The sequence below is a fragment of the Ptychodera flava genome, chromosome 2 (assembly GCF_041260155.1).
Source record: "Ptychodera flava strain L36383 chromosome 2, AS_Pfla_20210202, whole genome shotgun sequence".
In the NCBI taxonomy this organism is placed as follows: Eukaryota; Metazoa; Hemichordata; class Enteropneusta; family Ptychoderidae; genus Ptychodera; species Ptychodera flava.
In genome coordinates this window covers 787,937-813,656 of record NC_091929.1, presented here as the reverse complement: position 1 = coordinate 813,656, position 25,720 = coordinate 787,937, and the positions used below count along the sequence as shown (strand labels likewise).

Here is a 25,720-nt window from a genome sequence, read left to right as displayed (position 1 = left end):
ATACGTGACAGTGGCATGAAAAGAAATACAAAGCAAAAGAATTACAAGATCAAAAACACTTCAAGGGAGAGATGAAAAAGTTATCTCAAAATTACATGTTATAAGCTTTCATCAGCTCATTAAAGAACTTTGCAGTAATATGCACAAAGGAATCATCTGAACAAGACATTATGTAATTGAAGAACGACATCTTGTCAAAATGTTTCAGCTGAGCCTGAATTTCAAAAATAGAATTTCAGTAAGTATCTCTTAAACCCCACCCATGCGACTGCATGAACATTTGGCCAGCAGATTGGAGAGCTACACTGCCACATCATCTTCACTCAAGTCATGCGACAACAACTTTGTTTAACTATTGACGGGACTTTTTTATTAGATTTAGTAGAACTGTTTTTTTCTCTTTATGTCATTTTCTTATCCTTGTTCTTCACTATTCTATCCTAAAAAAGGTAACAACCAAAAGAATGGAAGTAAGTGTGCTTTTAAAATATTCCAATTTTATCAAACATGCAGAAATTGAAATTCTTATCACTTAACGTGAGATGGTCTCAGGGAATTTAAGAAAAGAAAGGTGTTAACATGGTTAAAACACAAAAGCCAAATATTGTTTTCCTTCAGGAAACACACAGCACGTCCGATAATGAGAATTTTGGTCATCTCAGGTGACTTTTTATTCTCATGGGACACACAATAGTAGAGGTGTCATGACTATTTTACGCAACTGTAATCATACTGTGAACAAAACACTAACATCTGAGCATGGAAGGTACATTTTTCTAGATGCAACAATTGATGGCAGAAACTTCCTGCTCTTAATATTTGTGCACCCAATGATGAAAAATCACATGTTCAATTCACACAGGAACTTCTCGACATACTGTCGTCTCATGAAGTTCAACCAGACACAGAAATTGTCATTGGCGGAGTTTTTAATTTTACATTTAATAATGAAATTGACAGATCGGGCACCAGTGGCCCTAATTGGCAAAAAGCCAAGGAGAGCATATTTGCAACTGTTAGAACATCACACTTTGATTGATATATGGCGAGTATGTAATCACGGGGTCACTCAGTTCACCTGGCGTAGACACAGGCCTTCCATTACACAAAGTCGTTTAGACTACTTCCTTATCAGCGATTCACTGCAACAAGATATCAGCTCCACCGAGATTATCCCTTCCGTTAGCACAGATCATTCAGCAGTGACTCTGACCTTTGACCCTGTCACCACCCCATTTGGTCCGTCATATTGGAAACTAAATACCAGCTTATTACAGGACAGTGTTTACATTGACGAACTTTCCCAAAAGTTTACACTATGGCTCCAAGATTACGATGGAACAGAGGACCAAGGCCTCAAATGGGGACCTCCTGAAATATGAGATTAAACAATTTTCAATCTCATACTCAAAAGAAATTGCGAAACTCAAAAGAAATGTATCAATGAACTTGAGGAGCAGTTTCCAATCTAGAGACCTCCCTCAGGCCAAATGCACCAGAGGATGATATCCTAAGACTCCAAAATGCAAAGCAGAGCTCGAGAAGGAATATGACTACCTAACTGAAGGTTCAATTATTCGTTCAAGAGTCGGATAGCATGAAAAAGGGGAGAAAAACAACTTATAAGTATTTTCTAGGGCTGGAGAAGAGAGGGGGAGAAAAGGGCATATCAAAAGAATCATTGGCGCAAACAATGAACTGAAAACATCGCAGAAAGACATTCTTTCTGAGCTGAAGACATTTTATAGTACTCTCTACTCCTCCAAAACCAACCCAGAAAGGGATATTACTGACCACCACTTCCTGAAAAATGACAACATCCCCAAACTTGGGCACCAGCTCATGAAAAATTGTGAGTCACCAATAACCCACAATGAAATTTACTGTGCCCTCACCATGATGCCAAGAAATAAGACCCCTGGCAATGATGGATTGCCAGCAGAATTCTACACAACATTTTGGCCGACAATAGGCCAACAGTAGTTGATTCTCTCAACTATGGGTTTGAAAACGGGAGTCTTTCCAACTCCCAGAGACAAATTAAGTGTGATCACACTAAAGAAAAGAAAGGGAGAGACACCAAATACATCAAAAATTGGCGACCGATCTCTCTCATCAACGCCGACGCTAAAGTAGCTGCAAAGTGTCTCGCCAATTGTCTAAAAAATGTTTTGCCTAGCATCATTAACTGTCAGCAAAGCGCCTTTGTCAAAGACAGAGATATAAGGGAGAACCATTTGATTTCTGGGGGGGATGGAGGATCTGGGGAAAAAAAATTGTCGGCAGGTGAAGGACAGAAAAAAAAAATTGATCCAACAATGGCTTGAGAAAAAAAAATTGTTCCAACAGACAGGAGAGAAAAAAAAATTTGTCGCCATGTGCTAAAATCACCAAAGTTTGGGACTGATTTTTAAAATAACGCTGGAGGGCGGCCGCCTACGGCGGCACCAATATTTTCAATATTTTAGAGTGAATCCTGATGTAAAAAATCTGGCATATAAATAAACTTCATACTACACAATGTTCAAAGTTTCATTGCGATGACAGTGTTTTAAATATGTTGCAATAAAGCATTGACACAGTCAGTATTAAAAAGGGAACCATTGGACTTGCTGTGATCTGTATCTACTGAAAATTTAAAACAAACGACACGATTCAATGAACTACTTTTAAAAGCAATATATTATTCTCAAAATATATGTCTTTCCTTGCAATGAAAATACAATAACAAATAATGAAATACAAACACAACTTTTGTAAAACATGACTTCTTTCCTGAGAAGTTGACAGTACTGATTTTATATAAAACACAGCTATAGTATGACTTTCACAACTGTATGATCACTACACTTCTATACTAGTCACTATCAGCCTGGTTTAACCAGACAGCGTAATAAAGGGAAAGTGGCTTCACACATCACTCATCTCGTCTTGTATGTGCTTTGGTGTGTTTAGTGTCTCGCCATGGCTTATTCGAAAATTAACGACTCGCTTGTTAATTTCCACACTAACAGCCAAAACACAACTCAGACACTAAACACCAAAGCACATATAAGACGAGATGGCTGATGTGTGAAGCCACTTTCCCTTTATTACAAATGGATATTTACTAGTTATTTGTTGTACATAAAATTTTAATAGCAGAACCATGAACACAACAAGTTATTAAAACATCCGGTTGTGAACCAATAACGTGTATGTATAGCATATTGTATTAAAAATTGGCAAGCGAGAAAAAAAAATTTGCTTTGCCACTGCATACAGAAAAAATAATTTGATGCAGGACTGACAATAGAAAAAAAATTTGCTGTCACAGTCATGGGAAAAAAAAATTTGTTGCCCCACCCATTTCCTCCATCCCCCCCAGAAATCAAATGGTTCACCCCTAAGTGACTACATCAGGCTGATACAGGAAATTATCTGGCATACAGACGAAAAACAACCTCCGGGAATACTGCTTGCCATAGACTTTGAGAAAGCCTTCGACAGTTTAGAATGGGATTACATTATGGAATGTTTAAATAGATACGGGTTTGGCCCACTCTTTAAACAATGGTTCATTACTTTTTACACAGACTTGAGCAGTTGCGTTATAAACAATGGTTTCAGTACCGGATATTTTAACATTAAAAGGGGGGTGAAACAAGGATCCTAGGAGATCGATTGTCACCCTATTTGTTCATCCTAGCGCTAGAAATATTCTTAATTAACTTGAATGATGACGCCAATGTCAAGGGTATCAGTCAGGAATAGGTGAATGCAAATATGTCGCATTTGCGGATGACCTGACGACCTTTGTAACAGATGAACAGTCATGTCAGAGAATATTTGAAATGTTGCACGAGTTCCACTCACTTCCGGCTTGATGGTCAACCCTACTAAAACGGAAGCTATTTGGCTTGGTAAGTGGAAAAGACGTAAGAAAAAACCATTTGGCATCAAATGGCCGACATCACCGATCAAAATTGCAGGAATTTACATTTCGTATAACCAAGAGTTAAACACCACTCTCAATTATCAAGCATATCGAAGGAACTCTGGAAACATGGAAAAAGAGATCCCTTAGACACTCATGGGCAAAGTTCAGATTTTGAAAACCTTCGCCCTATCACAACTTAATTACGTCATGAGAATGACCACTAATAACACCTGAAATTCTTAAGACATTTTAACAGCTTATTTTCAATTTCCTCTGGAATGGGAAAGATAGAATAACCAGAAAAGTAATGGTCAAAGGGGTCTCCGAGGGGTGCTTACAGGCCCCCGATGTGAAAACTACACAGAAGGTTATGCGTATAAACCTTATTAAAGGTATCTAGATGAAAACAAGAGCACCCCTGGAAACTCTTTCTAGACCATCGCCTAAAATCTGTGGGTGGAAAGTACCTATTCAAGTGTAACTTCGATATTAACTCACTCAGCCTGCCCCTACCGAGATAATCCCCCCCCCCCCTACCAAGAAATGCTTGAATCCTGGTCGTCTGCAATGTTGCGGTCAATGACTCTGAGATTGACATTACTTGTCAAACAATTTGGAACAACAGAAATGTTCTAATTGGAGGGAATTCTGTCTATAATCCAAAGCTAAGACAGAAAGGGTTTGAATTGATATTTGATTTACTTACCGAGGAGGGTATCTGTCATGGGGAAAAATTAGCCAACAAAAACCTCCAAGGAACAAAGTTCTCCTTCTTTATGGAGCAATTACATATCTCAGAGTTAGGTGGCCAATTTCCCCATTGCTGATTGAGCCGGTGTTTAAAGATGAATACGAATAATTATGTGTTTTTTAATTGTAACTTTCGACCCTCCCACAAAGTTACCAGGGAGAGCATCAGAAACACCATTTACAGTAAAGAGGAATTAAGTCCAATTAATGAACGCTATTGTGAAAGAGAATATGACTTTACTGGACCATGGTCTCCCATATATAGTCTACCATTTAAGGTAGCCATAGACAAAAACATGTGAATTCCAGTGAATCAAACTTCTTCATCATATTCTGTACACAAACTACGATCTAATTAGAAGAGGCATGGACCAATCACGGGCACCGCTCTGTTCATTCTGCCAAAACAGCAACGAGACACTAGATCATCTTTTCTACACCTGTAAATTCACTGAGACCTTCTGGAATGAGTTTCTCTCAGTTTGTTCACTAGACATAACTTAAATGAAGTGCTCTTTGGTGTTGACGGTTACTCTGACATTCATAATCACCTGCTACTGTTAGCCAAAAGACACATCTATGCCATGAAAATGAAACAGTAAACCACACTTTGCAGCTTTTATGTTGCAAGTGAAATTCAACTACCATCTAGAGTACGAAATAGCTCTGGAAAAAGACAAATTAGAGAGACATTGCAGCAAATGGATTTCAATTTACACAAAATTGTAGATAACTAAGCACTGTACTTCATTAGCTCACATTTGGTTTACCAATGTGAGGTTATGAGCTGAATCAGTTCATTTGCATCTGATTTGCATGTCTATATGTCTGTATATTTGTGGGTATGTGCAGATGTATGTCCGTCACACACAAAGGCTCCCATACCGCCAAAGCTACCATCTCAGTATTTGGTGTACAGGTAGATGCAGGGGTTGAGATGTGAATTTGTTCAAATGAACACATCAGTGTCAAAAATGTGCAAATGAGGTAAGAAAAAGTGAAATCCTGCAAATGTACAGGAGGCATGCCATTGAGGAACAGGCAAACTCCACTGATCTTGACTCATTTCCTGTCATTGTTTATGAACTGTTACATATTAACTGACCGGCTGCAACCATAGACAGTAGATGGGGAAGACCGTTTATACTAAACTAAGAGGCGCTTGTTTCTGATATGCATGTTGCTTAAGTTGACCTCCAGTACCTAAAGTTAGACCTTAATTACTTTTGTCATTCTTGTTTTTCTGGTTTAAATATTTCTTGTCGTTTTTCTGGTTGTACTGTGCAGAAATCATTGTCATAACATCAACGTAGAATTTTCCTCCACTGAACAGATAGAAACAACATTTATTGTTGATCATTGGTAACCCATACTGGTATATACAATTCTGATCAAATTTGAGCGACACCGTATAATTGCAGTATTTTTGATGGTTGTTAAAATTATAGTCAATAATTGTGACATGTTTGGTAGTGCAATTGCTTGAACCTGCAATAAAACATTGTTTGTATTAAAGGGTTCTTGTGCAGTTTAGGTATCCAATACAACATAGGCAGTTTTTTGTCCTTCTCTTTCAAAGGAATGCCAAATTCATTGAGCACATTGGTTTGAAAAAATGTCTTCATCAGTGAGGGAGGAAAGAGTGTAGGTTGTATTACTCTCATCTGAATGAAGGTTTAATTCATCTATTATACACTGGATATAATAATTCCTACAGACAAAGATAATGTTGTTTGAAGCTTTGTCTGCAGGAACTACAAGTTACATTCGTTGTGTAAAGCATCAAGGCATGCTTTGACATCTTTACTGTGAGTTACGGAAATGTGAAGTACGTGATTTTAATTTATCTCTGACTTTGCTCAGCCAGTCAGAGAGGCATTCCACATCAACTTCCTCAACTGCAGCCCACGTCTTGCATATTTTTCGGCGGCATCCATGATGATTCTAAAATTAAATTTCCAATTAATATTTTGTGGCTCTCGATATTTTGGGCCATATTGAAAGAGTTGCCGGAGTTTGCTGTTGGTAATGATGGACAGGTCACCAATTATTATGTGACCAAGTGGTTTATAGCAAAAAAGGGATGACAAGCAATTGCAAGTTGTGCTGTTGTTTAATGGAAAGTTGAAATTTTTCAAGATATTGTTATGGTTAAAAGTTTCCTACCAATGGTTTTTGTGTATGAGTAGGAAACTATAGGTGGTTCTTGAAATTTAAAATATGGAGGTATTTTTTTCCACAACTTTCTTTAAGGTATATTGTCAATACCAACAGCTTTACCCCTCTTCGTTTTCATTACAACTTTTCGCACTTCTTCCAAGGTAAAATTACTATTTAAATCGGCATTGCAAATATATAAAGGGTCATCCATATGTTGTTCAAGGACTTCCTTATGATGTAGCATTCTTACATAGAACTCGTCATCAAAATTTTCATTTTCTAACTTACGATACAAAGCAGATATATCTCTAGACCAAACATTTAAAATATCTTTACTGTTATTACTTACAGAACCTGAATTAATATAAACCTCATGAGGGATATTTGACTTACGAGCTGGACCAAGTTTACCCACATAGTTCCAGAAATCATGAGGATTACTAAAACAACACGAGTCAATCTCAGAAATAACATCCATCCTAAATTTACGTTCGTAATACCTCAACTTTTTGTCAAATGCAAGTCTTACACTTTTGTAGTTCATCCGCAACCTGCGCATTTCAGCTTTACGCCCGTGAAACCGAGTGAAATGTTTTTCTTTTTCCTTCGTTGTATTCCATAAAACAGTTAACTCCTCATTCCAAAACGGTTTACGGGGACGCATCGGTTTCTTAACTTTACTGTTACTTACAACAAAAGAAGGAAGTGTATTCTTCATTTCATTAACTATACAATCACATAAATTTCTATAAATACAATCGATTTCTCGTTGAGACTCTCTACAATATTGAATCTTGTCTATTATTTCCAGAATGGCATGCCTAGCAATATCAGACGACAGAAAATTATCAGGGATATTGTCCATTTTGAAACAACATTTTGCATCCATCACATTTGCATATTGAAGCTGTGGAATGTTGATCTGATTACAGGAAACATTACAAAGAATGGGACGATCGCAAAAATCGAAATACAAAAGCGAATGGTCAGGAACTTTACATCTGTCATTCAGCATTCCTTGCAAATTATTTTCATTGATCAATGACAGCATATCAACGACACAGAAGTTTTCACAAAATTGAAAGCGTTCATGAGGAACACATATGTAGTCCACTACTGCTTTACCCCTTCCCGATACGGACGTAAAATTGTCTCCCTGAATATTACATCTACCATTCAATGTACATTATTTTGCGTCTTCTAAAAATCGCAAAAGCTACGACCATGCACAGGTGTCCGGAGTTGCCGGTCTCTCTATGCATGTACACCGGCAACTCCGGACACCTGTGCGACGATGCTGGTTCAAAACGTTATCAATGACCTTCCTCTTTGGAATGTCATCAATATGCTCAATATTGTCGTTCAAATTACCAAGACGCAATTTAAATCTCCACAGATGAAAATAGAATCGATATCATTATCATATAAATACAATTGACTCAACATGTGTCCGAAAAATGCATCTGCATCTCTTCCCCAAGGGGAATTTTCAGGCGGTAGATAACAAGAAAATATATAAAGGCCAGTAACCAGACACTTTGTTCGTAAAACGAACACCAAGAATACCATCAAAGGATTATCAATAACTGAAACAGCGTAATCATTATACAAAGAATATTTCACATCCAACTCCACCAAAACTTCTCCGTACATTATGATGCACAAGTGATCTATTAAATCCTATCCAGCGATAACCATTTAACTGTATACAATCATTTCCAGACAAATGTGTCTCATTTATTGAGATAATGTCCGCGTTTATACTAAATAAAATTTCACTTCTGAAGTCACTGTTCCACTTTGTCCACCCGCCGACGTTGTGATGAGCGATTCTCAGTCCATTGAGCGATGTGTCCTATTCCGATCTATCTTCTGCATTGCCTTCGTCTTGATGTGTTACCTTTCTGACAATCCTTCCGCTAGCCGTAATTCTATACTCTTTCCCATTTGGCAGCTCACTAAGTATTGTTTTCATGTTTAACTCGACCAACCGTTCAATATGGGTCTTGCTAGAACGAAGATAGACTTTTTTATACAGCGCATTATCTTTAAGGCGTTGTTTCGCCTGAAGTACGAGTTTCTTTTGGTCAACATTTTCCAGTGCAAATTTGACAAGACCTGGCGATCCTATCCGACGACTTCGTAGTCGAACGGATTCTACAACCTTTACCTTTGTACAGATATCTTCACCCAGTGCATTTAACAGCGCTTTGACTTTATCATTTACGTTCTCTCCTCTTTCTTCCTTCAAGCCTGCAGCGATAACACTGACTTCAGCCACGTCGACAGGGTTGACAGCTCGGTCATTACCCGGGACCGGTAGAGTGTTCAATTTTTGTTCAAGCTCAATGAGTTTAGCATCAATTCTTCCAATATCAAGCAAAAAGTCATCTCTAAGGCTTTTTATCTTCAAATCAATCATGCTACACAGATCATTTTTCAATTTGTCAATCTTGCTATCGATAGAGCTACGAATACCTTGTTGGCCATCCTTCAACTGACGCAACAAAACCATTACGTCAGAGTCCGCTCCAGTCGCCATGTTCAGCTCACTGTTGTCTGACAGACCCTGTCGAGCCTGGTCGTGGTCTTTTCTCTTTGTTCGACGACATTCTGACCAAATGCCAACCTGAGAAGTTAGTAGATATCTTCACAAACACTTCAGGCAGCAAACTGCTCACCGACTACTGTTCTATGTAAAAACAACTGCGTTCTTGTTCTCCCTACAGCATGCCTTGAACTGTCGAGTATTCAGCTTGCTAATCAGCCTGTGTATGTGTACCATGCATTTGTATCACTGACAACTGACTGTCGGTCTGGACTCCAATTAAATCATAATAATCATCACCTAATACACATTTATATACACAGGCTTCGTCAACAAACTAAATATTGTAAGTTTGAGCATGCTGTAGGGAGATAGCAAGAAACTGTAGTTGTTATATTGCATAGAAATATTGCAGAAATCATTAACAGTTGCAGCTTCTGCCCTGTTACTTGGCTCAAGTTTGTTTTTTACGACAAATCACACATGTTTAGATTTTTTTGAGATAAAAGTAATGAAATGTGAAATCGTTTAAGATTTTGTTAATTACTAACAACACTTGGATGACATTAAAATGGTATTCATTTTTCATTGAATAACCTACAAGAACTTGGAATTGGAAAATTTAAAACATAAAAGGCTACCAAAATATTTTCAAGTCCTCACTCTACTACACCAAAATTTTTGAATCCCCCCCCTGAATCATAATATGTATTGGGAAGGGAAACAATAAGCTCAGAATGTACAGAGAATTTAAAACTATTAGTTTGGTTTAGAAAATTACTTACTGGATATCAAGAAGTTAAGCTGTAGAAAATTGGTCACAAACCTTTGTATTTCTGATCACTGTTTACAAATTGAGTCCGGGGCAGAAGGTCAAAACCAAGAATTCCACCTGAATCCAGATTTTGTAAGTTTTGTATTGTCTTCCGTCGAGGATGAATTTCACTATTTAATGAAGTGTCAAAAATATATAGTGATAATGAAGTTGTATTATCCTATATTTGATAGTTTAAATGAAAGAGATAAGTTTTTGTACATTATTACTTCAGATGATACGCTGTCTCTCATGAAATATATTACAAACACTACGTTCCCCCAGCAGCTGCAGGTAAAGACATAGACAACAATGTTTTATGCAATGTTTAGTTTTGTTCTTGCTATACGGCACTTTCCGAAGTGTGTTGTATGCAATAAAGTGATTTAAGTAAAGTGGAGAGCAGAATAGACCACAGGTGACTGCATCATGCATCCAACATACTTTTGCTACGAGGGTCCATGGTACACTGTGATAGTACCACGTGCACGGGGTTGTGATGCTACAGAAACTCGTGTCTGTGGAGCTTATACCCTTCCCCAAGGCCCTGGTGACACCTTTCAAATGAATATTGTCGTATCCTTGTAGTATCTGTTACGAGCTCAAAGCATGTTCCACTGTCAGGCGGGTATTTCGGTGAGCTTGATAGAACCCAATTCCGACTAATTTAATTATACCTTGAAGTATTTGGCATAGCAGTTCAGTTTGCACGGACACAGATGTCCTTTTCTGTTTGGCAAATCTTTCTGTAATATTTCATTCAAAGTAGCTTGAATTAATTCATTTTCAGACTTCTGGATATATGGTCAGGTGTTAAATATAATAATGGCAGATCTCACTGTCAATCTGATTACATGCAGTCAGATGCAGAGACAGTAATGTTTACAATGTTTGTTCTTTGCCTGATGTTACTTGTTAGTGATAAAGCCAGTACTCTGTCAGATGGATAGAACCACAGCCACCACTCTGTCAGATGGAGCCACACAGCCACCACTCTGTCAGATAGTTAGAACCACAAAAGAACAAGCAAAGAGCCTACATTGCAATCTCTGCATCTAACTTTTTTGTCAGACTGTCTCACAGTACAAGCAGTTCAGCATACCTTATTAGCAATTCGAATTGTGCTGGTTTAACGCTGTACATTTGACAATGTCATTTTGAGGAATAAATTACAGAACTGTATTAAAGCTCAAAACTTTTAAAGACAATTTGAGACAAGCCTTCAGCAGCTTTTGAGAATCACCTGCCATGCAGAAAACTAAGATGGTAACAAACCTTTTTATCTAATCACTATAATTACATGTAGCCAAGAAACTCAAAACCAGGAATTCTGCATGAAAACAATTTTGCTAAATAGTAAGCAGACTTCCAGTGAAGTTGAAGAGAGCAAGTTTTAGTGAATTTTTACTTCAACTGACAATTTTTACTTACAGTACAAGTGCTATTAATTATATTTTTAGATTTTATGAATAAATAGACAACAATGTTGGAAATGGCCAATGATGACTCAACTGTTCATAAAAGAGAACTTACTGAAGATGGTAAAAGTCACAGAACAATTACTGGAGTAAGTATAGCTTTTCTATTAAGGAAAAATGCACCTTGGGGACACATATTCAGACTCTCTGACTTTTACCACTTGTAGGAGTTCATTTTGAAGCTCTTGGCATAAGAAAAGTTTTCTTTTCTTGGAAAATCTTTGGTAATTTGTCTCCCTTGTACCAAATTTTGCACGTGACCCCTGATTTTTATTGTTGATTTTGAAAGAGAATGTCTTTGAGGACAGTTTGAGCAAAAGTTTGTCTTTCACTTTTGAGGCCTGTACGACCTTTTTAAGCATTTTGTAAAATAATGTATTAAACTTGAAATTTTAATTATTTATGGACAACTTAAGAGTACTTAATATTAATAGTGATTTAACAGCATTGTCACATTTATACTTTTTCAGAAAGAAGATTATAAGGTTTTGTTTAAATCTTCATACATTCTACCCCAGTCAGGGATGCTTTTACTACCTTTTGATGCAATTAATCTATCGTTGTTAAAACATTTTTTACAAATATGATCTGTACAGTTGTTGGCATGACTAAAATTCATCAAAATACTCCATACTAAATTTAAGATTAGGGATTAACAGTAATGATAACCAGATTAGGGATTAATAGTAATGATGACCAAACTAGGGTTAATATAATAGTAACCAGATTAGAGATTAACGGGAATGAAAATGAGATAAAAGATTAATGATGACTATATTTTGGATTAACACTTGGATGACCAAGGGGATTTTGTAAATAATGATAACCATAAGGGGAAGACCTCATGAAGATAAAAAAGTAATGACAAGCAAATTAGGGATTTACACTGATTATAACAATTTAGATTATCAATTAATAGTTATGATGATCTAAATGGGATTAAATAAAATGATAAACATGCATAAGTGGAATAACTGTAATGATTAGCAGATCAGGGATTATCGGTAATGATAATGAGAACTTGAGGATTCACATTAATGACAAATAAGCTAAGTATTAACAGTTAAACTGTGCAAATTAGAGATTAACAATAATAGTAATACTATCACCAGACAAAGGATTAATAGCAATGATCATAAGATTATGGATTGGCAAGAATGATGACCAGATTAGAGGTTGACAAGAAGTTGATAAAGGGCAATTGTTAAGGAGGATTAACAATACTGATCACCGAACTAAGGATTAACAGTAATAATGATGAGATTAAGAATGAATAAGACAAGATTAGCGATTAAGTGTAATGATAATCAGAAGAGCATTCACATTAATGATGTCAAGATTAATGTTTAACAGTAATGATCACTGGACTAAGGATTAACAGTAATGATCACAAGAATGGGGATTTCACAAAAATGATGACTGGATTAGGGATTATCAGTAATGATAATCATAATCATTGGAGGGAATTAATAGTAATGATAGATTAAGGATTAAGAGTAATAATAACTAGAAGGGGATCAACATTAATGATGCAGATTAACAGAAGTCACAACCGGACTCGGGATTTAGCAGTAATGATGACCCAATACTCTTGATTGTGTAAGGACCCCTGCTTTAAGGATGACGGTCAGAACATGGTCGACTATGGTTTGACCATTGTCAAACCATGGTCATTGACCATGTTCGACCATGTTTTGACTATCAAGTTGACCATGATCGACCATGAAATGAACACGTTGTTAAATTGACACCATTGTCAGAACATGGTCAGTGGTGGTCAGCATTATGATAGTCACATCACAGTCAGAATATGGTCAAAAGAAATCGTTGTCGTATCATGGTCAAAACATTGCCAATTAAAGTTCACAATGAACATGGACAGACCATGGTCATTGTGAATAAAGCTGCATTGCAACAGTAATCAGAACATGTCCAGAACATGGTCAATGATTGACAAAACATGGTCAATGATGGTCAGAACATGGTCACCAGAGGAGCCAATGATGGTGGTCAGAACAGGGTCAATGACGGCCAGAGCAATGGGTAATGATGGTCAGAACATGGTCAATGATGGCCAGAACATGGTCAATGATTGACAAAACATGGTCAATGATGGTCAGAACATGGTCACCAGAGGAGCCAATGATGGTGGTCAGAACAGGGTCAATGATGGCCAGAGCAATGGGTAATGATGGTCAGAACATGGTCAATGATGGCCAGAACATGGTCAATGGTGGCCAGAACATAGGTAACGATTGTCAGAACATGGTCAATGATGGTCAGAACATGGTCACTGATGGTCAGGACACTGGTCAAATTGGTGGTAAGAACATTGTCTATGATGGTCAGAACATGGTCACCGACCAGTGGTCTTGTTTGGATATTGTTGATTGCCAAAACCTGGTCAGTGATTGTCAGAACAGGGTGATGGTCAAAACATGGTCATTGAAGGCGTCTGCATAAATGTCAACATTATACAGCTACAGAAACTGAATATAAATAATTCATTTCAGTCAATTTAATTATGTGTAACATTGCATTGACTGCAATTATAGTCAACATTGATAAAACACATATCAAAGATCATATAATGACCCCAACAATTATACAGGGATAAAGTGATAATTAAGGCAGCCTGTGGGTTCCCTCATGCAAAGACCTATTTTCGGACTTAGATTTTGGCAATAAAATGTGAATTTCACCTAAGTGTCACCTGAAAGCTGCTTTTTTGGTACACTGATCACTTGACTTCAAAAAATGGTATAGAAAAACAAAGACACTTTGACGTCTACACAATTCCGATTATCTGTGGTGAGTGACGGTTCAAACTTTAGCGTTTAAACTGACAAAGTCTGTAGGTGTATACTTTCACATATAACTAAGACAAACGCACTTTTTAAAATTTGTCCCTCAACTCTTTTTTGACAAAACATACTCAACAAACCTGACAAAATGCAATAAATCTTCGTTTTAATCAAGAGGACGTGAAAAAAGACCAAAATTTATAAACAGAGAATTTTGTGAATACATTTTGATACATATTTAAAAAGTTGAATTTTGAGAAAAGATTGCATAACAGCCAAAAGACACATGCCTGAAAAAAGCCTAAAAGAGATGTTTATACCTTATCTAATTTCTGTCATGTAGACTACTCGACCAACTCTTAATATTAGGGTTGAGAAATCGAAAACTTTGTATTGGCAGAATACTCAGAGAGCTGAAGCATCATGAAACAATGTACCAAAGAACATTATTATTATATGTAGATTAGTGATGCTTACACCAAAGATACAGCACGCTGTAGTGACAGAAAAATTTGTGCATTTGTACCACACTTTCAACATTTTGAAAGTTCAGATATGTACACTGAGTTGTGAAATCATCTGTGTAAACATGGCTAAAAACATAATTACAGATGCACCTGACAAATATTGAGGCAGACTGTAAATCAGCACAGATATATAATTCTGAATACTAGCTTCATAAGAAACAGTAGTAAAAAATAAAACAGAAACAAAACGTTAAGTTCAATTTAGGGTATGATTTATTTTATATGCCAATGTTTTTTCATGCCACATAAATATGTCTTCATTAAACTTTGACTTGAGAAGGTTCATGTGAAATTAACATTACTGTCAAAGGCAGCGATTCTCTGAATTTCTCATCCCTTCACAGTACCAGCAACGAATTCTGAAAAATACGAATGGTTCAGGAAATAGTGTGAGTCTTTACTTACTGTTTGACTGCAATTTGATAATTGAAATCAATAAACATTATTAGTTGAAAATGAGACAATAGTTACTTGAAAAACTAACTCACAGACACCAACTGCATAAACATTTATAATCATATATTAATAATATTTAAAACGGACAAACGATCTGTAAAACTCTCGCAATTATTTTCCATACACTATTTTCCAGCATTGTTGTGAATTGAAAGTGAATTCCGTACGAATCATTACTCAACGAAACTTAGTACATGTAATTTAATGGCAATGTGCAGTTGTACGTTTGTACACAGTCCCTCTGGATAGAGGGACTGTGGTTTGTATAACGAAGGTCTATGGTTATATCAACTTACCTGCATTTGTGAACGGCTCGCAGACGCTATAGACAGTTCCTGGCTGCAGGTCACTCCGTGCTGCACGTAAGCATACCGGTACAAGTTACTGGGAAAATATAGTCGGCATCTTTACCTGCTTTTCGCGTTCACAAATTTTGAACTCCGTCTGTCCCTGGTACTCTATATACATTTGTGCGAAACTATGATGTATTTCGGCTAGTGATTCCATACAAAGATCGCCAAAATTTCTGCCAGAGAAGTCCTGATCACGAATACCAAGTCAACGGTACAGAAATCTTACTTCGCGCCGTTCAAGCCTCATGACCTTCACGGAAGTGAGATCAATAAATCATTACGCGATTGATAACGTAGTCCCGTTTTTAAACGTTGGAGTGTGACTCTCTATCGGCCCTAATCCCGTACAATTCAAACTCAAAATAGCAATTTATTTATTATATTACATTATGAAAATGGTTATACTAATGATTCGAAATGGTCAAAAGAGTGTACAGTTCTTTCAGCACGAAGATTCAATATCAATGCGCGACCTTAACTTGGTAAACCGTGACCTCTGACTAAACATGTCAGCTGCTACCAGCCGGATTCGGCTCACGCTTTGACATTGCGTGTTGGATTTTTATTCGGCTGATCAGCTCAGGATGGAGTGCAATATATATAGCTCTGGCGCATAAAACATGGACAAAAATTGTAACCTCAATCCACGTCTTCTGAAGGCGAGATATTGTTGGTGGCATCGATGATCAAGTGACACAGACTGTCTGTATGTACCGTAGGCTATGCTTTAGCTTCAGGGACTGTGCTTATACTAAACATTGAAAGCATTGACATTTGTGTACGTTTCAACAGTAAAAGGTCCTGTTCAGTGTTCTATTGAAATTTTTACGGTACAAATTTGCAGTAACATTATATAAGTCTACGACCCGTCATTGTTGCTGTTTTGAAAGAGGTGAACGGACGTACATTGCGTCCGTAACAGCACTAATTCTCCCTTTTATATACACAGAAAAAATGTTCCTGTTTTGACAATTTGTTTTGTTTTCGTAAAAATTCAGCTGTATGATCCAACCACGATTTACAAAACAAGATCATCGACGATATTAAGAGTTTGACTGATTATTACAGAGACTCAAATCTTGTGTACGTAAGCTCAAAACTCAACTCTCAGGTTAGGGACTTGCCTCATGTCTTGTCTGTGGGCATCAGTAACTTAAAGGTGAGGTGATCGCCAAACTACGGTATATATACTTGAAAAACTGATGCTTTTAAAAGCAAACCACAAGTGAAAATCTGCCTGTTCTTGTAAGTTTAAACTTTGGATTGTCAGTCGTGGAAAAATAAATGAAAATTCCATTGTTCATTTGGAAAATTTACTAACTTTTTGTAATCTTGTGAGTGAAGTCATGTGTTTGTCTGTAATCCTGCTGTGATGAATGAGAAATCTATCGACTTTGGCAAAATCATTTTTCTGAATACATAATGATAGTGGTGCTGACAGGTCTCCCTCCCTGCATTGGCATCCGTGCAGCTGTTGTGAGAGTTCCTACAGTCTGTAGAACCACATAAAATGACATGTGCATCAGATCAGTTGCACACATCATGACGGTTTAGGGAAAGATTGTGACCATCAAACATGGTCAAATAATTTACAACGAGGTGATGATGATATGACTGTGTTTCATAGTCACAATCTTTTCCTTGACCATCTAATGACCATGTTTTGACTGTGACCATATGACCAGTCAGTCATCATCAAATCATTGTCAATGTGATGACCATAATATGACCATGTTTCATTGTCGTTATTTTTTTCTTGACCATGTGAAGACCATGTTGTGACAATGAGTAAATGTCAGTTGATGATTGTCAAAACATTGTCAGTTTGGATGACGGTCAGCAGTCATTGTCACTGATGGTCAAAACATCATCGACCATGGTTGACAATGTAATGGCACGTTATGATGGTCACCAGGAAAGCAGGGACCATCCAAAGATGCTTTTTATAAGATTACTTTGTGACTTGAAGTTTATGAAATTCAATTGTGACAAAGATGAGGAGCAACATACAGCACAGGTATATGCAGCCATATGATTTAACTTTGACATAACTTTGACGAAATTTACCTTTGACCATCCATTCATAAAATGCAACAGATAACAATAATGACATAAGGGGCCATGGATAATTAAAACACGCATACAGTAAAACAATTTCTGTGTTGGGGGGGGGGGGGGGGGAGGGGTTTTGCTGTATTTCGATTACCATTCGCAAAAATCGCACTACTGATTTTATATTGCAATTTCTCACTACACATTTGTTTTCCAAAGCTGTTTCTGCTATATTGTCAATGGCTTGTACCAGGCCAGTGCAGTGCGGGGGGCCACGTACCAGCCCTACACCACCATTCTCTTGACATACCGGTACATGTGGTTCAATGCACATGTAAAATAACATAACAATCAATTAGATACACTGTTTCAATTCATTTCATTCTGATGTTGCGTCATCGTCGAGTTGGCAGAAACTCTGTCAAAAAAGGAGAGTTAATTTGGTGTGTTACTGCAATTTGTTACAATTTGTTGCAATTTCATAGTGATGTATTTTTACAGATTGTATAAGTGCTCATACAGGATGAGACTTGGATTTTCGCACTTCCAAACTTTTGTTGGGGGCCTGGGGGGAGTTGAAGTGAAACACGTACAATTAATTGCTATTGCGCATGCTTTATATCCATGCCCCCTAAATGGAATTCCTACTTTTATTTTGAACGAGATAATTGTCCACATTTGTTGTAGTAAACATTTCTTCTCACCTGTTTTTTCATCTTCTGTTTAAATCTGTGTACTTTGATGTCATATGTCTTCACAGTGCATAATTACAACCATAGAACTTGTCAAGATGAGTATACAGCGACACCAGGTTCAACTTTGGTACAGCATCAATTCCATATTAGGTTTATCCTATTCTGCATTTTTGATCTATGCCTGTTATCGCAGCTTCTATGATGCTATGACTTTGTTTGTGTTCACTGGGCTGACTCTGATGTATTTGTTGTACACTATCATCCGAGATAAAACAGGAGCATGTTTGGTGCCTGTAATACAGCTGATTAACAAATATCAGACTGTCATCAAGAGGTAAGTTGTGTTTTCTTCAAGTTCAGTTTATTGTATTTCAAAGCCACTAGTGCAAATAAAAGTGGGGATTAAATATACTTAGGCATGACAAAAATATAAGTATTTTAGAAAATAATCTTATCCAACTAAGGAACAGAAATAAAAGTAAGATGTACATATATAGGAATATCCATCAAGGCAATGACCAATCAACTAAATGTTTAAGGCTATTGTTCTATACTTTAAAGTATTATTTACAAAATTACAAAAACTGACGAGTTCTTCAGTTTCAGAAGAGATTAAGAATTTAACCAATTTTATACAGACGTTTGGCTCAATGAAAAATTCTTGTGGGAAAAAATATTGTTTTTCTCTCTGAATATAATGGACATCAAAAAGAAAATGGTATTTGTTTTCCAAAGCCGTTTCTGAGCACAATTTAAAAAGTCTCGATATTACATCAACATTTTGTCTTCTGCTACTTTTGCTGGAGGGAGAACAGTTGTATCATTTATAAGCCTAGATATTTCTCAAGCTTGAGCTTACTTTTCAATTGCAAATAAGCTTGGCGTTTTGGTTTCAGAGGGAGTTAATACCCCTCCTGTTGTTTAAAATATTTGCTCGTCTCAAAAGTGACAGAAATTGTTGTTTATTGCCTATTTCCTGTACAAGCCAAGCATAACTAAAACTATATGAATTGGCATGTTTTTTGAAGATGTTGCCCATGTGTGTCTGCCAATGGTATCTCATGATGTTGCCCATGTAATTCCATCCAAAATCAAGAACAGTGCTTTATAGTATAAATATGACTTGGAAATTGTACCCATTTGCCTACTATTGCTTCATTTGTTGTCAGTACACATACATTTCCTACACCAAAGAAGTTCTCTGGATCCCCTCCATTATGCCATTTTGTTAAAACCCAACTTTTCTGAACCATAATTAGGATTGGCAGGGTATAATCATAACATCAAAAATTCTACAAATTAAGAATAAAAATTGAAACACCTAAGCTTCTATCTGGTAATTGCTAACAAATTCAGAGCCATACTTAGCTTGGTTTACTTCATTCTGGACCAGTTTTGACCAGTTATGTTGAGAAAATTAAATATCCCTCCATTACTTGTAGTATGAAAGATGAACCCAGATATGAGTTAATCACACTCTTGCTGCATTTGCTGTCTACTGGACTGTTATGTTCTGATGATGCTGAGAAAAGTAACTCTCCCCAATAGTCATGCCGTCCCTGTACGTGCTATAGTCAACATAAATAATATTTTATTCCACAAATATTTACTAATTCATAATGTGACGCCTCATCCCACCAAATAGGAAGGCTGTTGCACTAAGAGATGGACCATTAGATCTTGGGAGGGGGGGGGAGGGGTGGTCACAATGAAATTTTGAAAAATTTTTTTACTAATGTAAATTTCTAAAAAAATTTTTTTTCCAATTGAGATTAGCTGTGCAATTTTTTTTTTCAGAGTAAATTTTCAGATTTATAATTTTTTTTAGTTCGTCGCTGTCTGAGGATAAAGGAGGTGAAGATGTGGTGCGAAGCACCACAAGCGACCCGCGCAAGTGGTCACGGGGAGGTCAGGAGGGGGGTGTCCCCCCTCCTGCAGTTTGAGCTTTTGAAAAATAGAGATAAAAACAGTGTTATTTGGTGGCACTTGGGGAGTATTTTTGCGGGGGGAGGTCAGGAGGGGGTGTCCCCCCTCCTGCCGTTGGAGCTTTTGAAAAATAGAGATTAAAATGGTGTTATTTGGTGGCACTTGGGGAGCATTTTTGCGGGGGGAGGTCAGGAGGGGGGTGTCCCCCCTCCTGCCATTGGAGCTTTTGAAAAATAGAGATTAAAATGGTGTTATTGGTGGCACTGTTATTTGGGAGCATTTTTTTCAGATTACACATCTTCCTCTGAAACATGGTCTTCTTGCTCCTCAGTAGCTTCCTATAGTTTTGAAAATTGACTATTTTGTTTCCTGGCTTCCCTTTCTACTGCGTGGTGAAATGCCTACATTCACCCTACCAACAGAAAGTGCTTCCTGTCGGTAAAATCTATTATCATATACCTAGATTCACGTACCCATGTAAACCTATGGGAAAAGGCGCCCTTACAGGTGTGTAATAAGTAGCCGTATCACGCCCAGGCACACTTTGCCTAAATAAGGTAATGTGCGCGCTTTTTCGAACTTTTTCGTTGTCGTTGCTACGCGCGTTGCTATCCACGTACATTCCATTCGAAAGCACGTCAGCGCGAGATTCGAACCCGTTTCTATGCGCTTCGCTCGTAGTTTTGAAGCACACCGTAGACAGTTCGAATCTTATTCCGATCAAAATTGGTTTAAAACAAGTGCTTGATAGTCTCCTCTCAATGTTTTGCTGAGAAAGTGTATTCTAACGAGCAGGATCAACTACTCATCTGTGCTCATTCTGTAGTGACATTGGAGTTCGCATAGAACAAGCTCGCGACGCGTTCCACAACAGAACAAATGACAACATCGTACATATTAATCCGCAAAGTTGCGTGGCTCATGTTTTTTTTTAATTTACGCCCATAACTTTAAAAAAATTTTACTGATAAATACTGAAATTTATCACAACCGTTCAATAAGGTATATGATAAAACCTTTACCGCCCAGATACGGGTTTTGCGGACCTCGGTCGTACGGCGTACAGGCCCTCGCACGCTCGGGCCCTTCCGCCGTACAACCTCGGTCCGCAAACCCATATCAGGGTTGTAAAGATTAAAAACTTCAAGATTTTAAAGATTTTTGCAAATTTTTTTTTTACGCATTTGTCTTCTTATTTATTTTTTTTTATTTTGCAAACTAGTTTGAAGATTTTTTTTTTGCTAACTTTCTGCTCTGAATTTTTTTTTTCTGTTTTTGACCACCCCCCTCCAAGATCTAATGGTCCATCCCTAATATACTGGCAAATAAATTAAATTCAGGTCAAAGGTCATCCTGCATGGTTACTTGATATTTTTGCTGTACACTTTCCTCTCATGATGGCCGTCCAGCAAACATCAGACCTATAGCCATATTGGCTAGGTCAAATGTCATCCTGGTCGCTTGATATTTTAGCAGAAATCTTAGTTAACATAATAATCTCCGTCCAGTAAACTTGAGACCTCCACCTCTGTTATTATGACACCACAACCTGTACCTCATTAATTATGTACATATCTAATTCTGGGCAAACCAATAGAGCTAATAGAGCTGGAGGTCTGATTTTTGGTATATAGGGAAAACTATGAGATACAATTTTTTTGACAAAATATTATGTGACCTGGATACCTCTGACCCCGATATACATATATGGCCATAACTCAGTAACCACAAGTGCTACACCCTTCATATTTGGTGTGATGGGAGACCTTATGGTGCCATATCCTGTACCTTATTAATTATGCACATATCTAATTCTGGGCAAGTAAATTGAGCTAGAGGTCTGATTTTTAGCTCACATTTGGTTATACAATGTGAGATTATCATATAAGCTGAAGTCAGTGGCGTCTCTATGTATGTGTGTATATATGTATGTATGTATGTATGTATGTATGTATATATATGTATGTATGGGATTTTGTTCAAAATGAAGTTTGCATTGCCCAAATTATGCAAATTAGCTTAAAAATGTGAAAATGGTCAAAAATCAATAACTCAAGAACCGATGGTTTGATTGCTTTGAAAATTAGTATGCAAGTACTTAAGGTAGACCTTATACAGTTTTATGTATATCGTGAAGATATCTTGAATTTTGTATTTTTGCTGAATTTTTTGGTTATTTTCCTCATTTTAAGTAAAAATTCTTCTTCTCTGAAACCGCCAGCCCAGTTTCTCTCAAATTTGGGTTGGATGTTTGCAAGGGTGTTACCCTTCTAATTTGTTGAAATTATGACAAAATTGGAAAAATTACTGTTTTGGGGCAATTTTTGTCATTTTTGGTCAAAAAATCATAAAAATATTTTCTTTTTAAAGCCCCTGGACAGACAGCTTTCATATTTGGTGTACAGATGTCCAGGGATGACATTAGTTAGATATGTGGAGGTTGTCATGAACTTTACAAATTTCTATTTTTTAGACAATTTTGTCATTTTTGGTCAAGAAAATTTGTTCTCAAATAACTTGTCTGATAGCTTTGTAATTTGGTACAAAAGTCCTGAGATTTTCTGCTCTCAGTGTTGGGAAGCCCCCAAATTTTTATATTTTAGGTAATTTTCTCAGTTTGTGACCTAAATGACAGGTAAGCCTAATTCACGTGCCACGCGCCGCGTGCCATGTGCCAGAGACTCATGAGAAATTATAGGATGGGAGGGAGGGCCTAATTAAAAAGAGTATACGGAATCTAGGAATTGCGTTAGTTTATACATGCCTAGAGTATATTCAGGCAACACCACATTACCCATCTCAACACTACCTTTGTTACGCCAAACTTACAAAAGTTCGGGATTGAAATTAATGGAATAAAGTCTTTAGAGTTTGACGAATTTCGACACCTCTACACACAGAGAGGCCGACTTTGTCTCGGAGCCGAGTTGTTGCAGACCAGAGAAGTTTGCCAACGGCCGTGTTCTCATTGTATTCAAATTTATTGGCATGTAAAGACCGGTACAATTGTGCATTTTGTCGCAAAACCTTCGCGATCTTTGTGACAAACTGATGGTGAATCACAGTGATATTTGGGAAAGGGTGTCAGTAATTGTTTTCATTACCAGAAAGTAAATTGAAGTAATGCAGAACAACAAATGTTACGGTAATAACACAGCGTGTAGGTAGAAAAGTTGGCTACTACGGGATACGCTATCGGTTCACGTGATCGCTAGGTCAGAAGCAATTCACACTCAAAGTCGATGCCGAAAAGACAAAGTGAAATACTATTGGCTGATAATTTTAGTTTTTCTCTATTTTCCCGCTTTGGTGCAATGTTGCGAGTTGCGTCACGAAACGCTGCATATTGTGTTGAATACTCAAACCATCAGCATGGCTTTTTTTGACGCCATGGATTTTCCGTCAAAAGCACTAATCTTACCAGCCATACTAAAATTTAGAACACAAAATAGTTTACTCGAGACAAAAAGAGTGGAAATATTTCCGGCCTCACAAACCAGAGATACTGAAAATCATATTCCATAACGTGCAATGGACTAAAAGGGAAGAGAGAAGCATTCATGTAAGAAGACCACTTGGTGTTGTTATCAACATTCCCGTGTATTTACCGTGATAACTCAGAAGTTAACGATACACACTATATCTTTGTTTACTTAATCCAGTTTGAATTGCAACAACATTATTCCCCCGAGATCTGATATGCGGCATGTCTGGAGTGGCTTTTTATTGCAACACGTACGTGCTGATTAATCTGCCCCTTAACGAATAGTATCGCCCTATGCGTTGGAACGCCACTGCACTGAATATCGGCTGAGGCAGAGTCCTGATCCTGCACAATGCATCGAATCAAACAGGCTTTCATCACCGTTATGCGATAGTGGGCCCTTCAGTCACATTGTACGTTTGTGGAGGGACCGTGGTTCCAGCCTGTCGAAATTCGTAGAACAAGGAAGGAATTTGTCTCTGGTTAGCATCACAGTGGTTAACTGGAAATGCATTTGTGTACGCATGGAGGTATAAAGAGAGAGTCGTCTTTGCCCGTGATTATGACTCCAAGACTGGCCAAGACTGTATCGTGTTTCGAAAATCAATGTTGACCTGGCCTGACACGAGTATGCCTATCGCGTTCATGGTAGGCCTGCCCGCAGCCTATGTGTTGTGGTGGGACTGGTTTACTTAATGCAAGCGTGCGAAATACAGCGTTTTGGTAACATTTTGATTGAAACAAGTTGGCAGGATGGTGACTTGCCCACAAAATAAACCTGTTTGCAACGTTTTGATTGATACCTGTCAATAGGTTTACGCCCAATAGTCACAGTTCGATAGACACCATAGGACCTAGATATTTGCAATATAGCAATCTTAACATATGGTCTGTGTACAAAATCAATGTACAGAATTTAGATTGATCAATTTTAATGTTACAAATTTACGTGCAGTGTGATTTTGAAAAATACTGGCCCTCGCCCCCTATAATTTCTCTCGAGTCCCTTTCTGCATATGCACAGAATTCGCTAATCATTCGCTGGTCCCCAGTTCATGCGTTTAGAAGGCGGCATTGAAGCCCAAATGTTGATTTATTCATTTCTGGCTCGTGGCACGCGGCACGTGGCACATGAATTAGGCTTGCCCTTAAATGACCTACCAACCCAGGATATGTTGTGAGACAGTTTCGAAGGTTATGAACATAATTTTGTCATATTTGGTATCAATTTGTAGTAAAATTTAATCCAGAAAACAAAGCTGAGGTAATTTTAAATTTTCATTGCGGATCAATTTTTGCAACATTTCCATTTAAAACACACAAGAACTGATGAGAATTTGGATCCAGGATAATTCAAGATGTCGTAATCACCCCCACAGTGCAGGCATTTCACTATCTGTAATTAATTTAAATGCTGTTTACATTCGAATGATAGCACTCACAGCATTAATTAAAAATCCCCAAGGTTACAAATATATTTCCTCCCATCTGGCCTTATGTAAACATGATCAACAAAGGGATGGGACATTGATATTCAGGAAAGACGTAGGGTCTAGAAGATTGATGAGGTAGCATTACTTTTTACCAGATCCCTTGTACATTTTTTTCCCACTCTTTATTTTTTCCCCACTCTTCCAACTTTTTCTTTTTGTCAAGCCTTCTCTGGCTAATTTTTTGGTTGACATATGCTTATGTATGTAGGATCTGCTTGTCCTATTGCTATAGAAGTTGATATGCATGTTCCTAAAGATGAC

At 37.4% G+C, this 25,720-nt stretch overlaps 1 protein-coding gene across 6 annotated transcripts in view; it reads left to right on the top strand.

Annotated features, from left to right (window-relative positions):
- The window catches only part of LOC139151132 (solute carrier family 28 member 3-like), a 105,032-nt gene that overhangs the window by 25,451 nt on the left and 53,861 nt on the right, over positions 1–25,720 (top strand). For 5 of the 6 annotated variants that reach the window (XM_070723722.1, XM_070723714.1, XM_070723689.1 and 2 more), the window contains 2 exons: positions 11,652–11,758; positions 18,622–18,890. In XM_070723722.1, the coding sequence (XP_070579823.1) occupies positions 11,675–11,758; positions 18,622–18,890 (353 nt within the window). In that variant the 5' untranslated portion in view covers positions 11,652–11,674. Of the gene's footprint in view, positions 1–11,651; positions 11,759–16,209; positions 16,516–18,621; positions 18,891–25,720 lie in introns of those variants that run through there. The other variant, XM_070723732.1, reaches the window with a different exon arrangement.